Source organism: Dipodomys ordii, unplaced genomic scaffold (assembly GCF_000151885.1).
Source record: "Dipodomys ordii isolate 6190 unplaced genomic scaffold, Dord_2.0 Scaffold64, whole genome shotgun sequence".
Lineage (NCBI taxonomy): Eukaryota > Metazoa > Chordata > Mammalia > Rodentia > Heteromyidae > Dipodomys > Dipodomys ordii.
In genome coordinates this window covers 2,817,875-2,835,149 of record NW_012267280.1, presented here as the reverse complement: position 1 = coordinate 2,835,149, position 17,275 = coordinate 2,817,875, and the positions used below count along the sequence as shown (strand labels likewise).

Below are 17,275 nucleotides of genomic sequence, written 5' to 3'. Positions count from 1 at the left end.
CCCCCCCCCCCGCTTAGGATGCTCCCCGCTGTTGGGAAGTTCTGGGACCCTAGGGCTCCGGTACCCACCACGCTGATGCGCGATTGCTCTTAGGAGGGACTTCTCAGGGAGCATTTGGGATGGTATCTGTACCACCCACGAGTCAACAAAAGCTCCAGTAAGACCCATTCTCTGGACTGAGGAAACTGAGTCAGAGGGCTTACGTTACTTCCCCAAGGCAGCTCAAGATTAGTAAGGAGCCAGCATGTCAACCGGAGTGCTGTCTTGAGAGCCTCCCAACCTTGGCCGTCTTACCCTGTGGAGGGGCCGATGTCATCCTACTTGGAGATCAGTTGAATACAGAAGAGAGCCTTGAATCATGAGGAATCTATGTATCTACAGGCATCCTTATGTTTACATCTGAACCCACGACTTTGCTGAACTCAAAAGCAGCACGTCTGCCATCTCCTTCAGGTTGTCTGCTTGGCACATCTAGCTGTTGTGCTTCTCTCTGCACCCCCCTCAGATTTTCTCCATCGTGGTAAATGGCGAGTCCACTCTGCATGGCTCGGCTTAAACCTTTGCAGTCACCTCTGGCTCCTCTCTTTCATACCCCACAGCAAATACTGGCACACACCTGTAACTTGTGTTTCAAGTAGGTGACTGCTACCACCCTTGCCTCAGTGTGGCCTCCCTTCTGTCCATCACTCCCCATCTGACAGCTTCAGAATCCCTAGCCAAAGGAGCATCATAATGCAGGGCTCCCTACCTTTCTCCCCGTGTTCCTTGAATGGCACTCCCTCCTCCCAGCCTTTCCCTGCTGGGCCTCTGCACAAATCCCAACACTCCTGGCATCTCCTTCACTCAGCCTCCTGCGATTGAGGACTCTGAAATCCTGTTCACATTGCCTGTCCCTCTTGATCTGCTCTTTCCCCCACAGGACTTCCCACCATCCAGAGCGAGTTAGATTTTGCTTCTCTAGACCATAAGCTCTGCAGGGGCAGGAATGTCTGTCAGTATTGCTAAGATCTCCTGCTTCTAGAACAGTGTCTGGCACAGAGGAGTGGATGGATGAATGAATGAATAAGTGTCAGTAAGCATCCTTGTGAGGGATGCATTTGAACACAGAATTATGCTTTGTTGTCTTGCAGTGCTGTTTCTTTTTTTTTTTTTTTTTTGTCGGTCATGGGGCTTGAACTCTGGGCCCTGGGCGCTGTCCCTCAGCTCTTCAGCTCAAGGCGAGCGCTCTACCACTTGAGCTACAGGCCACTTCCGGTTTTCTGGTGGATTATTGGAGATAGGAGTCTCACGGTCTCTCCTGCCTGGTCTGGCTTTGAACCTCGATCCTCAGATCTCAGCCTCCTGAGTAGCTAGGATGACAGGCGTGAGCCACCAGCACCCGGCTTCAGTGCTGTTTCTTGCGTAGTGCTTGCAGAGTGTTCATATCGGTGGTAAATTGCATAGTGGAGTGGATTAGTGTAAAGTAGAGGAATGGACTATTGAATATTTAAAGGTTTTTAACTAATAAATTGCACCCTCACCTAGTTGTCTCTGACACTGGGGCTATGACTTGGGAGATCAAGCTGAGTGGATCTCGTGCCTCATATCCTTGCCCTTTTTAAAAATATGTGTCCCTGTTCTAGGGCTTGAACTCAGGCCTTAGAATCTGGCTCAGCTTTCTTGCTCTTCTGGACTCTTCCAGCCCAGAATCTTTCTGGTTAATTGGAGATGTTTTGAAGATTTTTCTGCCTTAACTGACTTCGAATTAGGATCCTTCAGGTTCCAGCCTCTTGAGTAGCCAAGATTACAGATGTGAGCCACTGGAACCCAGCCTCTGCCATCCTTTAACCATTCCATTTCTGTTTTATGCAGCTACAGCCTGCTAGGATGTATACTAGTCTATTTTCTATCTAAAGTAGGGCTTCCTTGCCTGTGTGTTCTGAATGCTCCATAGCTGTACTTTCCTTCCTGCTGTTCAAGCCACAAACACCTAGTGTCCTCCAAACTCCCTTTTCCATGCCTCCTCTGCCTCTCTGTTCTGGGCTTATCTGTCTCCACAGCCATCTCAGTCTGGGTGTCAGCCCTGGCCTTGCCTCAGAATCACCCAGGGAACCTTTTTAACTCCACAGATGCTCCAGCCCCTCCCCCTACAAATTTTGGTCCCGTGAGATATTTACTGGCCCTGGGCACCTTGACACACAGAGGGCAGCACAGGTGCTGCTGCTCTGCAGTCAGGGTTGAGAAGCACTGTTCTGTACTGGTATGACAGGTGAGGTGTGCTGTACTAATGTGCAAGGAGCCATCTTCAGTTACATATCTGGGACTACATCCTGTTCGCTCTTGTTGCCATGGTGATTTCCTAGTTGGGGACAACAACTTTTACTGTTCCCCCCCCCTTTATTATTCCTTTTTTTTTTTTTTTTTTTTGGTGCCAATCTTGGGGCTTGAACTCAGGACCTGGGAGCTGACCCTGAGCTGCTTTGCTTATGACTAACACTCTACTGCTTGAGCCAAAGCTCCACTTCTGGCCTTTTGGTGCTTAATTGGAAGATGAGTCTCACAGACTATCCTGCCTGGGTTGGCTTCAAACCGGGATCCTCAGATTTCAGTATAAGATTACAGGTGTGAGTCGCCAGCGCTTATCTTACTGCCCTTTGGTAGTCCATGATTTTAGAACTCCAATGGAAATGGGTCTGTCTCAGGAGAGATGAACTGGCTTGAATGGAGGAATATTCTCCCCAGCATAGCATTTCATTGTTGATGCTCCCAAACTCATTCTTTATTCCGTTAGTGAAATTATTCCATGCTGCAGACGGACTCAGGATTGAAAGCGGAGTTTTGTCTTTGGTAAAGGGAGAGGAGACTGGGAATACAGTAAGCCAGGCATGTCAGAACTACTGGAAATCATGTAGTCCAGATTTCCACGTGGAAAGGTAACATTCTTTGCTGGCCTATAGACAACATGAGGCCAGGAGGCCAGAAGACAGTCTGCACAGGTTTCTCAACTATAGCACTGTTGACAGCTGGAGAGGGCTGTTCCCTGCATTGTGATATGCTTACAGAGTAGCATGCTAGAACTTGCTAAAATCCCTTAGTCCCAGGAACCCTGATCACCAAAAATGCCTCTCTTCTAGCCAGCTAATGGGGATAGGGGAGCAGAATTGCCCCCTAAGTGAGACTTGCTGGTATAAGGTGGTGGTGGCACAGCTTTATCCTGTAGGGGTGTGTTCTGACCGCTGTGGATTCAGCAAGTGATTTGGGGCCTCTTTCCTGAGCAATAAAATGGAAATAGGAATCATTGTAGCTACTGTAAGCAATAGGGGAATGAATGTATTTGTCTCAGCCTTTAGTAATACTCATTAAATGGTTGTGGGGGGGTTTTTGTTTTTGTTTTTTACCAACCAGATTCTGGTGTAGACATTTTTAGCCTAGCAGAGAGAGAAGGTGGGCACTGGTGGCTCACACCTGTAATCCTAGCTATTCAGGAGGCTGAGATCTGAAGATCCAATTCAAAGCCAGTGCAGGCAGGAAAGTCAGTGAGGCTCATCTCCATTTAACCACCAGAAAACCAGATGTGGCGCTGTGGCTCAAGTGGTAGAGCGCTCGCCTTGAGCTGAGAGCTCAGGGACAGTGCCCAGGCCCAGAGTTCAAGCCCCACAATCGATAGAAAAGCCAGGAATGGAACTGTGGCTCAAGTGTATAACACTGCCCCACAGCAAAAGAAAGTCAGGGACAGCTCCAACCCTGAATTCAAGCCATAGGACTGGCATGGGGGCGGGGGGGTGCTGGACGGGGGAGAAGATGATTCCCTGCCACCCAAGAGCCCTGGAAGATTACAAATCTGGGGTCTACTACTTAGTGGGAAATTTTTCAAAAGGGCTGGGTTGTAGCTCACTGAGTCTTCATTGCTGGGGATTGTAGCCTTTCCTAGCCTCCTTTTTCACCTCAGCCACACAGGGGGTCACCCTGTGCAGGGTCTGTTCAACACCCCAGAAACTCTACCCTAGATCCAAATAGTACACCTCCCCCCCCCCCTCCAGTTCCCAGGCTGAGGACCACTGATGTAGTCTGACCAAGCTTTCCAGGAGTGGTTTGGCTTTTCTTAGTTTGTTCTTTTCTTGTTTCACTCAAGATAATTATGAGCAATACAACTATTTTTCACTGGATTCTCAGTTCCATCCCCCTACCCCCAAAAATGAGGGAAATTGAGTATTTGCAAAGCTTTCCTGAATTTAAGACAAACCCTGGAGCCAGGCACCAATGGCTCATGCCTGTAATCCTAGCTACTCAGGCTGAGATCTGAGGATCACGGTTCAAGGCCAGCAAAGTCAGGAAAGTCCATGAGACTCTTACCTCCAATAAAATACTCTGAAAAGGCTGGACGTGGTGTGCTGTGGTTCAAGTGGTAGAGCTCTAGCCTTGAGTACAGAGAGGCTCAGGGACAGAGCCCCCAAGTTCAAGCTCCAGAACCAGCAAAAACAAAAAAGACAGATCCTGGGATGTGCCCTGAGGTCAGGGAGTGTGCTGTGCATCGCACCTCCTCCAGCACTTGGCTGAGAGGTGTCATTGCTGTTCAGAGTTTGTGAGACCTTTACACCCTTTGGAGATCCTGTGTGTAGACAGATCCTGTGTATAAAGCTGCCTCTCAGGGAACTAGAAACTGGAGTCACCCCCGTGTGGTTCCCCTGGCACGTTCCTGGGAGCTGTGGTGGAGGCCCTGGGGTTGCTGATGCTCTGAGAACTTGGGTGACTGTAGGTAGAGGGAACTGAGTGAACTTCTACCTGGTGAGCTCAGCATGGTGCTTGAGAAAGGACCATGGGGTGGGGCAGAAGAGTGGGATGCAGAGGGTAAGGATTGAGTGCCAGCCTAGAATGTTTAGATCCAACAGAAGGTGGTGGGAGGTAAGACAGGTTGCAAGCCCCAGTGTGAGGGGAGAGAACCCACCAGGGAGACTGCAGTGCCTGGTGCTGGCTGGGCAGAGCCTCGGCAGCTCTCCATGGTACTTAAGCCAACGAGAGGTGATGGGTTTGCATCGCTGTCTTGGAGGATCTGACAGTGCTGGTGGACACAGTGAGACTCTTTGTTTGCTTCTCCTGGGAGAGCTTATCTTCACCCCCACTCACCATTCCTAGGCTGGATGCTCAGCACTGTGCTTATGTCCTCCTGTGCTTACGCTCCCCCTCCCCCCCCCCCAGTGGTTTGTTGTGTCTTGTCTGTGATGGTTGCAGGAGGACGCAGGCGGTTGTAGATGTTTTACAACACATAGCCAGAGTTGAAAGCCATAGACAGGCATGAGTGGCACTCTTGCCTGAGGGATGAGCAGATGGGTTTAACCTGACCCGGTTAGGTTTCGGTTGGCTTGTTCTTCCCTGGGAACTAGCACTTCAAAATGGTGAGATTTCGGCTAGCCAGATTTCTGATTTCTCTCATAAAACAGGAACTGCTCTCGGCCAGTCTCTTGCACAGTCATGATTTGCTAGGGCCAGTTAGTTGCTGCTACCTGAGAGACACTGCCTCCTCATGGACACCTGTCCCTGCTGCGTACCCTGGCTTTCCATTGCCAGCTTTGTGTGGATTACCATGGGGTTTCCACCCCGGTGCACAGCCTCTCTGGCCTGCCATTCCATGCTGGATAACAGATCCACATAGAGAACAGAATATATGCATGAGCCTAGCGTCCCTGGTTCCAGGTCCTCACTTCAGGGTACAACCTGGCAAACCTTTTGAAAGGCAGTCCAGGAGCTTCTGAGAGCCCCCAAGACTTCGTGAGGGTCTGCAAATTCAAACTTTTGTTGTTGGTGGTGGTGGTGGTGATAGTCATGGGGCTTGAACTCAGAGCCTGGGCACTGTCCCTGAGCTCTTTCCCTCAAGGCTACTCTAACACTTTGAGACACAGTGCCACTTCCAGTTTTCTGATGGTTAACTGGAGATAAGTCTCACGGACTTTGCTGTCTTGGCTGGCTTGAATCCTGGTTCTCAGATCTCAGCCTCCTGAGTAGCTAGGACTACAGGTTTGAGTCACCAGCGCCCAACTTTCTGACCATTTTTATAATGATAAAAAAAAGTCCTTATTTGCTTTTTTTTACTCTCTGTACATGAGTGGACTGCCCCTGGTGGGCTTTCCAGAAGTTCTGTACAGTGCAGGCAGGCCATATGTAGAGTAGTGCTTACTGCTCTTTCCAGTTGCTGTTGTTTTTGTTAACAGTTGGTTTTCTTAAAAACAGGTTGTCTAGGTTAACCCTGTCTGACTTTATTATTATCCTAAATTCATGTTTTGAATTTTCCTTGGGCTTGAGTCCTACTGTCTAAGTATCACTTTATATTGAATATCTTAGTAGCTCTCTGCCACATTTCCCGAAACACTTGGAGCCCCTCGTTCGCTTACGAGCATGGGAAGGGTTCCTGAGACCCCCATACCTGAAGGACACTGGGGCAAGTGGTAGCAGTCTTGGGGCCTGCTTGAGGCCTCAAAGGAGGTAGGATAGGTTTTCTTGTCTCTCCAGCTTTGGGATTTTCAATCTGGTCCTGGCCAGGAAGTACCAGTTGGCATCTTGTGGTACAGTTGGAAGCCTGATTCCCATGGTTTGGGACTGCACTTTCTTGCCCCAGAAAGAGACACACTCCTGTTCTGTAAAGTGGAAGGAGGAGGAGCAGATCTCAGGTTATTGGAAGAGAGAACACTTGAGGTAGTTGACTCACTGATGTGTCCCTTTATTATCTGTTTTATTTTGTTTTTTGCTCTGGGCCTGGGTGTCGTCCCTCAGCTTTTCAGCTCAAGGCTAGCACTCTACCACTTGAGCCACAGTGCCACTTCTGGTTTTCTGGTGGTTTATTGCAGTTAAGTTTCACGGCCTTTCCTACCTGGGCTGGCTTTGAACCTTGATTTTCAGATCTCAGTCTCCTGAGTAGCTAGGATTACAGGCGTGAGCCACTGGCGCCTGGCTTAGGAGCTGTCATTCTTGAGTTAAAACACTGAGGTTAGTGGGGACCACCCTGCACGTTGTAGCATGTTTAGCATCATCTAGAATCACTACTCCCTATATCCTCAGCTATAACAAGGAGAAAAGGTTAGAGAAATCTCTGCTCTGCTAAGCTTCTAGGATGCTGCTTACATTGAAAGCCACATGCTGAGTGGGGAGGGAGAGGAGGCCTATCATTGAAGCCTGGGAGTTGCCATTTTTATACCATCTGCCCCATTGGGGAGTAATCTGGTATCTAGCATGGCAGATCAGATCTAATTCAAGATTTTGCCAAATTTTTGATTCAAGGTTTCTGCCTTTTGGCACAGTTGACATTGGGGTAAGGGCATTCTTTGGAGCCAGGGGACTGCTTTGTGCATCCAAAATAAAGAATTGTCTCAGCAAGGCAAAATTTACTTATGCAGAAGGGTGCTCCATTAGCCAAAAATCTAGTAAAGCACCAAGACTGGTGGCTCACACCTGTAATCCTAGCTACTCAGGAGGCTGAGATCTGAGGATTGTGGTTCAAAGCTAACCTGGGCAGGAAAAATCTGTGAGACTTCATCTCCATTTAACCACCAGGAAACTGAAGTGGAAGTGGTGCTGTGGCTCAAAGTGGTAGAGTGCTCTTGAGCAAAAGAGCTCAAGTGACTTTGAAGGAAGATTAATGGTGTACAGTAATCTAAAAATATGTCCTTATTCCATCTAGTAAAGAAACCAGTTTAGGTGGCTCAGTGGTAGAGTGCTTGCCTTGCATGCATGAGGCCCTGGGTTCGATTCCTCAGCACCAAATAAGCAGAAAAAGCCAGAAGTAGCGCTGTAACCCAAGTGGTAGAATGCTAGCCTTGAGCTGAAGAGCTGAGGGACAGCACCCAGACCCAGATTGCAGGCCCCACAACTGACAAAAAAGAGAAAATTACCAGTTTAAGACAGACCTTACTTTTCAAAAACCTTTCCTTATCTCAAGGCAGTTCCTCTTTTCCTGAACTGGAGCCACCATTTTCCCCCAACCACCTGAATGGATCTCCTAAAGGTTGGTTCCTTCTGGTTCCCTCCATTCACTTCTGTCTCCTGCTGTGCATAGCACTGTGTGGGCCTAGTAACCCTTACCTGACTGCCTGAAATCCAGAGCACTTGGAAGTCCACAGGACACCCCCCCCCCCCCCCCCCCCCCCCCCCCCCCCCCCCCCCCCACACACACACGCGAAGTGGAGAATGTTCTTTGCTGTTGTAAAATGACCAGAGGCTGCTTTCAGGCTCTGAGACATGAAGGACTTCTATGAGGATGGGGCTCAGTGGTAGAACGCATGCCTGGGTGGTACCAGGCCTTGGGTTCATACCCGACACACAGCAGAAAACAGCAGCACAGATTTGGGTCCTTTTCCCAAAATAATCTCGTGTATGGAAGACAGATCCAAGTTCCCACACTCCAAAATCCCTTCACTCCTGGTTCCATGCACTTTGGACAAGGGATGCTCAGTCTAACATAAGAATGGGACAACTGCACCGGGATCGTTTAAGTTTAGAAATCAGACTCACAGCTCACTCCCCCACTAGGACCCCTAGAGGTACTGCCTTTTACCATCCGGGCCCCTTCTGAGTTGCTAGGATTGTAGGCATGAGCCATTGGTGCCGAGAGAGAGAGAGAGAGAGAGAGAGAGAGAGAGAGAGAGAGAGAGAGAGAGAGAGAGAGAGAGAGAGAGAGAGAGAGGCAGTCTTTTGAGTATAATTATGAAGGGCACTGATGCTGCAAAAGCTCCCACTGTGTGCCAGCCTCCCCTAAGTGCAAGTCCACCTTTTAATCTTCCCCAGTCCCTCCTGATAGCTACACAGATATGGATATGACTCAAAAAGGCCAGCTAGTTCCCAACCGAGGCAGCCCACACCCCCTCCTTCCAAACCGGTTTTAGAGGGGGTTCATGCTCTGTTGGAACTTTTCCCCAAGCCTTTCACCTTTTTTTCACCTCAGCTGTGTCCCGCTGCGCCACCTAGCGGCGGACTGGGAAAGCACCACCAGCTGCGGCACTGGGTTTCTCCCCACAGCTCTGGATAGGTGCTGACTTGGTCATGTCCACTTCTTAAAAGCTGCAGAGCTTCTGTGGACAGGAAGGTGTCCATAGTCTTCCAGTCTGTGTGGGGCAGGGGAGGTGGGGAAGGGCTTCCCTGCATCCATTAAGGACAGAAATAACGAAAGCAGAATGTCTTTCCACATTCCTGGAGTCTCAGGATGTGAGACACTCAGCTTACAAGTAAGCCAGCTCCGTGACTCAAGACACCGCACCCAGGTGTCCAAGGCCTCTCAGGCTGTTTCCTGATTCGTCCTGGCCAGTGGTACAATAAACGTCCAGTGAGGCCGTGCCTAGCAGAGGTCATTGAGCAGACTTGAGTATCTCGTTGCTGTTGCATAGTTGGAAGTCAAGCACTGGCAGGAGGACTAGAGCATTGGAGCTAGGCTTGGGTTTCAGTATATAAACCTAATGGCAGAATGAAGAACATTCTAAAACTGTAATGTGTGAGATACCACCTCCAAAACCTGTGCTTCTTGGACCTCCGTGAGACCCCCACCTTCCACCCACAAGCCCAGTGAGCACTGAGTGTGCAGCCCACAGAGAAGAGCGGCGTCCCTGGCAGCCATGTGGCCGAGATCAGGGCCATTCCTCAGAGAATAGTGCTGACATGCCAGCACCAGCTGCTTCATTTTACAGCCCACAACTGTTGATGAGAATTTGAGAAAATCAGCTGACTTGATGGGTTGATAAAGAGTGTCACCAGGGTAAGACATTCACTACAGACTGATAGACTATTGTTTGCATTGGCAAGATGCTGTCCATATTTCTTTCATAGATAAGAAGATTAAGCCACATCAGGCTAGGATTAAACCTAGTTTTACACAAATACCATGCTGATATTTTGGTCCAGAATTCTTAAGTGGCTTTCCGGCCAGGGCAGCTTCCTGGAAGGTGTAGGAGTCACCCACCAGTTAAGAGGTGACAGACAGCCTGAAAGGCAGAGGTGACCCAGGTTCTCTGCCCTGTGGTTTTCACGGAGGTTCTCCACAACGGTCTGTGGGCAGCCACTGGCAGAGATTGAGAGTGAGAAGGAAGCTCATTGGAGAACAGGCATGCCTGGGGCCCCTGCAAATCAGAGTAGAGAGGAAGTGGGTTGTGGAGGAGGCATAGGAGAGAGAGAGAGGTTGTTGCCAGCACCCATTCTGAATGCCAGGCCAGAATGCACATGGCTCGTCACTACTAGCTTGGGGAGTGTGCACTTGCAGCGTGTGTCTCATTCTTTTCTTGATGGCCGTCAAGGATTTCCCTGTGTGCGAATCTGCTGTAGGAGTACTTGCATACCAGGTCTCAGGAGGCTGCCAGTCACGGGCAGGTAGAAGCAGCCTCTCTCCAACCCACAACTCATCGCCAGCCTCAGCTTACTCCGCTCTTCCACAGATGTGTCTGTAGTGTTAACTGACAGCTGCTTCATTCCTGGGGTCACTTCTCCAACGCGAAGCATGTCAACACCACAGCTGAGGCCTGCCAGCAGGAGAGAGGGGAGGAAGAAGACAGGGAGGAGGGCAGCCCTCCTTTTTGTGTCAGTGAAGCCTAGGCGTAGGGGCTTCAGAGCTGACCCCCTCCCCCCCAGCTTTGAGGCCCAGCCCCATCTGGGGCAGGTCATTGACCCTCTCTGAGGATGTCCCCTTCCCTTCTGTGTGCCACCTCTCGGCAGTGACAGGACTCAGTGAAGTGATGCGAGCAAAATCTGATGCTAGAGGCACTTGGGGAGGGTTGGCCACTAGAATGAGACGTGGAGCTGGGGGACACAAGTTGGAGGCCTGCATAGGCTCGTGGAGTCTGAAAGCAGGACTCTAATAATATGGCAGTGTCTGGAGAGTTGGGGACAGGCTTCAACAGGGCCCCTTGAGACGCAGGCCAGTTCCATGCCATCCTCTCCTCAGAGGATGGGGTCAGGCGTTGAATCCAGTGGTATGTGACGGCATCGGTGAGGTCAGAGAGGACGTGCAAGATGGACAGAAGTACCTGCCCCTTGCACGTCCCGGACTGTAGAACCTGGGTAGCCAGAGCTCAGGGAGGATGTAAGGCGAGACGGAGGCCCAGCCCACATTACAGACCAGCGCCAGCCTCTTGATGGCCTGCCGCCTGGTGTGCTAGTTGCTGGAGCTGGAGCTCCCTAAGCAGTAACAGGGTCTCTGTTCAGTCACTCTTTTTCCTTTGTCTCTTTGGCAGGACCATGGCTTGAACTCAGGGCCTCACGTTCACTTCCATGGCTTGCTTGACTGGCTTGGTTGGCCATACCTCCTTTAAAGCTTTAACAAGGATTTATTTTAGTATAATAGAATTAAAAGTAGGAAGAAATAGCCAGGTGCTGGTGGCTAGCTACTCAGGAAGCTGAAATCTAAGGATCATGGTTCAAAGCAGCGTGGGCAGGGAAGTGTGAGATTCTTATCTCCAGTGAACCACCAGAAATCCAGATGTGGCACTGTGACTCAAGTGATAGAACGCTTGCCTTGAGCTGAAGAGCTCAGAGACAGCGCCTAGGCCCAGAGTTCAAGCCCCATGACTGACTTTTAAAAAAGGCAGGGTCGGGGGGCAGGGAGTTGGGGCAGAAAGAAATTAAAAAAGAGAAACATATCCTGCTTCCCACATAATAAATGGGAGCTAAAGACTTCACTGGTTGTTTTTTGAGATGATGCCTGATAGACTCTTCTGCCTGGGCTGGCTTCAAACCATCATCCTGTGAATCTCAGCCTGAGTATCCAGGATTACAAGTATAGGCCACTACTGCCTGGTCTATCAGTCTTCTGACATTGGATATGCTGTGGTGAGCCATTCTCCTGGCTGGCTACATTTTCACAAAGTAATTTGAATGGAGAGTGTGGCCCAAAACCAAAAGAAACAACAAGAAAGGCAGTTGGTGGGCAGCCTGGTAAGGTGGTCTGTACTGGTTAGTATCTCCCTGCGTGGTGTCTCCCTGGTGGCCTGGGGCCCTCACATTCCCTGGTGCTCTGGTGGTGATTGGCTCCTTGCCATCGCTGAGAAGACAGTTAGGCAGGGTGTAGAACAGCTGCCCGAGCCCAGTGCCATTTCCTCCCGGTAGTGTGGGACAGGGCTGCACAGTGGTCCTGGATAGTCAGGACAGTTTGCTGGGGGCAGGCTTTTGCCATAGCCTTGCGTTTTCCACAGAGCCAAGGCTGTGCAGCTTAGTACAGTGTTGAATTAGTCACAAATACCAAACCTGCCTTCAGCCAAGGACCCTTGGGCTGGGGCCTATCGCCCAAGGGTGAGTGACATCCACTTGCTCATAACTGCTGGTCCAGCGCAGCTACATGTGGAACTGTTGGGTGCTGCAGGTACAGAGGGAGGAAGCAAGCCAGGTAAGGCCAGCTACTCTGCCGTAGTGTTCTTACCAGGGGTGGGTGCTGTCTGCCAGCAGATTAACTATCTTGGGCCCAGCACCAAGAGTAGACACCCCATCCCTTGTAACTACCCTCAGCTCCCTGCCCCCCTCAGCTTCCTGCTCTCCATTTTTTCCTGTGGTGCCTTGCACAGTTGGGGATTGGTATGTATTTATTTGGCTGTATAGCTGCTGTGTGGAGCAGTCGATTATGCTGGAACACAAAGCTCTTTGGAGGCTGTCTGGTCTCCCAGCCTCCCTTGTGGGGTATGCCCAAGTAGAGCAGAGCAGGGCAGGAAAAATCTGAGCAGTTCTGGGGTAGGGACCAGGACCAGGCCTGGCTGGGGAATTATAGAGGACCAAATTGGATGTTCACCTGCCTGGCTGCTTTCAGGGCTTCCTTTAGTCTGCCACTGAGCTATGTGTCACGTACCGTGCAGTTGCCCCTCTGTCAGATGTCCATCCCATCCCTGTCCATGTCCCCTTTCCACCCCCTCAGCAGGACCTTTGTGTCCTGACATCCAGGTCTCATAGCTGCAGCCATGTGGCAACCCACACATCATGTGCACACCAGGTCAGCCGGCGCTTCCTCATTCCAAGGAACGCCTCTGTTCCTGGCTGGCCTGGCAGTGTGTCCACACCTGGAGTTCGGTTTCCCTGTGCTCTCCACTCCTCCCCTCCCCTCACAGCATGCCTCAGGCAGCTAGGGATCTAAGCTGAACTGTGAAGTTCATCTCAGGAAAGGCAGGATGTAAAGAACAGGAAGTCATTTTGCTTCACAGGCTAGCCTGAGGTTTCCTCCACAGGGCATGGAGCATAGACACCAGCCTTTTAGACTACATCCTTCAGTCTTCAGTCTGCTGGTGACCAGGGGACAGTTGGGTTAGCAACAACTGGCATCTCTGGATTTGGCCATGGTTTAGGTATCTTTCTCTGGGCCAGGTTGTCTCTGCTTCCTTCTGGAGTGGCCCTGGTCTGGGCACCCCCTTTGATTCATGGCTGGCTGTGGCAGCCCAGCACAGAGAGAGCCACCTCTTCCCTATAGCTCCACTGCAAGGTCTGGCTGTGTTCATGTGCTGGTATCCCCAGGACAGGTCTGCTGTAGTACTGTCCTTGCCTGGCCTGGAACCAGAGGTGGGGTGGCTCCATAAAAAAGATGGAGGTTGAGGGGTCACCGAACTGGCTGGAACCCTGGCTCTGTCCTGGCATCACAGAGTTGAGGAGTCAAATGCAGGAGTGGCACTGTGGCCTAAGAGATACAGAAGTAGTAGCAGAAGGTGTTCAGGACACTGGGTAAGCTGCTGCTTGGTGCCGAGTCTTGGCATTTCCCTGGTGTCCTTTCCTGTCTAGCAGAGACGCATTCCTTCTCTTTTATTTGTGTTTGTCTAAGAAGGCAGTAGTTAGGGCAGCGTGGAAGCTGCTTGGAGACCCCTTCTTCTTGAGTGTCCCTGAGTCTTATGCATGTTGTTCGCTGAGTGGGGGCTGTGCATGGTAGACCATGCTCACTCAGATTCAGGTGTGGTGAGACCATTCTCACTGTGATGGCAGGAATGTTACCACTGGCAGATTCTTGCCTGTCATGACCAGTGTCCTGCTTCTCCAGCAGTGGATTTTGGGGAGCAGGGTACCATCCATTTGGTTGCCTTGGTGCTGCCCGTTCCTTCAGACCTGCTCCTGGAGCCAGCTATCTTTCTTTTCAGGACTGACAGTCTCCCCTTCACCTGGTCTTCCTGCAGCCATTCTTATTCTCCCTCCCCTGGCTTCTCTTTCCACCTGAACAGTGACTGCCATCCTTTCTTTGCAGCTCTTGAGTGTGGCCCCGCCCTGTCCCCTCCCAGCCTGTGGCTGACATCCTTGCACTGTAGCTGCAGCCTCAGACCCAGGGCACAGCATGTGGCACGTGCCCAACAGGCTGCAGTGCTTTTGGTATCTTGCATGGTGGAGAGGACTCCAGCCTGCAGCTGGTGGGGAGAGGCATAATGGCATGTCCCCCACTGGTGCCAGGACCTCTAAGAAAGGGATTGTGGACCTGGGTAGGGGATGAACGGTTGTGTGGAACCCACAGGCTATGCTGGCCTTGCCTGTCAGGTGGCAGAACATACAGAGTGCTTCCTCACCACCAGCAGCTAGCTGTCCAGGAGGTGCCAGGCTTTGAGCAGCTCTACCAGCTTGTCCTCTTCCTTGAGTGTTCACAGGGAAGCCAGGCAAATGTTGGCATTGTTCCTCCAGTGACCTCTCCAGAGAACATGAGCCATGTGCCCAAAGGCTGCAAATTAAAGCAATAAAATAAGAATGAAATTAGTGCACCACCCTTGGAGTTCAGGAGCTGGCACTTACAGATCTGGTGTCTAGCCAGCACTGAGCAGCTGCCCACACCTGCTCTCCTGCACACCTGTCCCCAGAGAATACCAGATATTTTCTGATAGTGTGACTTGTTGGAGAAGGGAGACAGACCCCACAACATTGAGGGCTGAGTGTCCCCCAGCTGGGCACATTCATGCATCAAGTGTCCCTGGGAAGAAGTTGTTCTAAATCACTTCACGGTCTGTGCAGTTGCTAGTTCTATTTATATATGCACATAGTTCTGTAATCTGTTGCAAATGGACATAGTTTTGTTTACTACATAAATATAATGTTGGGGGAAAAAAAACAATTTTTCTTTTTGCAGAAAAGCCTGCCATTGCTCCACCTGTCTTTGTGTTTCAGAAGGATAAAGGACAAAAGGTAAGGGGCGGGTATGTCTCTCTCCACTCCCACCACTCCTGCGTCTCTTGAACTTGCTGTCTCCCAGAGAACCCGTTGTCCAGGTTGCTGATCCACACAGGGCTGGCTGTCAGTGGGGGCCTTTGGGCCTTTGCCTTGAGCTGGGAGGGTAAGGCCCAGTGGCTTCGGGTTCTGGGGAAAGGTCTTAGAGAACAAGTTTTGTAAATCAGTGCTCAGCCCCTTCCTAATTCCTGATACCTACTCTTAGAAATGCTGTGTACAGGACTGGAACATGTGGCTTAGTGGTAGAGTGCTTGCCTAGTATGCATGAAGCCCTAGGTTCGATTCCTCAGTACCACATAAACAGAAAAAGCCAGAAGTGGCGCTGTGGCTCAAGTGGTGGAGTCCTGCCCTCGAGCAGAAGAAGCTCAGGGACAGTGCCCAGGCTGAATTTAAGCTCCAGGACTGGCGCGGACTGGCGCAACAAAGAAAAAGAAAAAATTGCTGTGTACAGTAACCAAGCCAGTGGCAGAGAGCTAGATAGAAGGAAAACAGGAAGTTCAGAGAAGAACCAGCAAGATGATTAAAGAGAGAGAGACCAGGACCTATTAGGATTTGAGGAGGTGGCTGGGTGCAGCTCAGTAGTAGAGCACGTGTTTGACAAGTGAGCTCCAACCCTAGGACCGTGCGGAGTACAAAGGTTTTAGGTGGCTTGTATCCCAAGCAGCTTGCATGGACACACTTACAATCTTTGCTAGTTGGCTTGTTTTGTCTCTGTAGCATCTATCTTTGTGGGTTGTCATGCCCTCCCCCCACCCCCACCCCCCACTCCACTCTGGGTCTAGCATGAGCTGCTGTGGAAGTGTCTTTCTTGGTGCTCATACAGCCACATGGTTTCTACCTTCCCAGACATGGACAGTGGAAAGCCAGGCCCACTAGTGGGTGCTGTGTACCGACTTGTGAGGCCCAGGGCCTCATGTTCCAGTAGTTGCCACCAGTGTCCCCTGGCCTGGTGGTAGTTGCCGTGCTTCACAGTGACGGGTTGGTGTGTTTTGAAGTGTGTCTGTGTCTTGTTGAGGGTGCTAGGTAGCATTTGGCAGCCTCCTGCACAAGATGCTCTGTGGGTCCCAGGTGTAGAGCTGCTGCTGATCTTGTGACAGGCTCGTGGAAGTCCAGCTGGTGTTCCTGTGTCCTCCCTCCCTTGTTGTGAGAAGAGCCAAACTTCTTCTAGTGTGACCCAGTTTTTCTGGCCAGTCCTTAGATGTCTGCCAGGAAGAAGGGAGAGGCTTGGGGATGACAGAGGGAGTGGGAAAAGAAAAAGACAAAGCCAGAGAGCCTATGTAGGGTTGGAAGTGGCTGCCCCACCCCACCCCAGATACCCATTTGCCTGGGCTTACATCTGCTAAGCTTGTAACTTCACATAGTCACTTCAATTAAACTGCCTTTTGCTGATTCTTTCAGTGAAGAAAGACCAAAGTGCCTATAAAACTTAGTCCAGTGTATTTTGGTTTGCCATGTAATGTTTTCCAGGTCACTGCACTGTCCTCCTCTGCTGCCTGAGCAGTGCGATGTAATTTGTTCTTACATGTTTGTCCTTTGGATGGTCAGTCATATGAAGGGGCTTGAAGTTTTGGAAACAATATTATTAAAGTCTTAGGAGTTGGATGTGGTCGAAATACAAATATCTGTTTTGGATGTTCAGATTATTTCTCAAAAGTCCTGTTTGATAAAAACAGGACTTTCCTAGAATTTGGAATTTTTAGTGTCATCATTTGGACCACCTTTAGTCAGCAGTCAGCAAACTAAGCCTACCGCCATGACCTGTTTTCCTCTCAGCTCTGTGTGGCCGTGAGATTACAGTGTGACAGACTAGACAGTGGGAGGCACTTGTATGAGGGTCACCTGCCCGGGCAGGGTGTGCATGCACAATATTTCCCCACACACAAAAAAGCAAAACACACCAGGCACTGGTGGCTCACACCTATAATCCTAGGTACTCAGGAGGCTGAGATCTGAGGATCACAGTTCAAGGCCAGCCCAGGCAGGAAAGTCCATGAGATTCTTATCTCCAATTAACCACCAGAAAACCAGCAAGTAGAGCTGTGACTCAAAGTGGGAGAGCGCTAGCCTTGAACAGAAAAAGTTGAGGGATAGCACTTAGGCCCTGAGTTCAAGCCCCATGACTGAAGGAGGAAAAACAAAACAAAACAAAAATATTTAGTGG

At 50.4% G+C, this 17,275-nt stretch overlaps 1 protein-coding gene across 5 annotated transcripts in view; it reads left to right on the top strand.

Annotated features, from left to right (window-relative positions):
* Positions 1–17,275, top strand: part of Ranbp3 (RAN binding protein 3) — a 47,037-nt gene that overhangs the window by 1,076 nt on the left and 28,686 nt on the right. For all 5 annotated transcript variants that reach the window (XM_013022895.1, XM_013022894.1, XM_013022892.1 and 2 more), the window contains exon 2: positions 15,017–15,072. In XM_013022895.1, the coding sequence (XP_012878349.1) occupies positions 15,017–15,072 (56 nt within the window). The remainder of the gene's footprint in view (positions 1–15,016; positions 15,073–17,275) is intronic.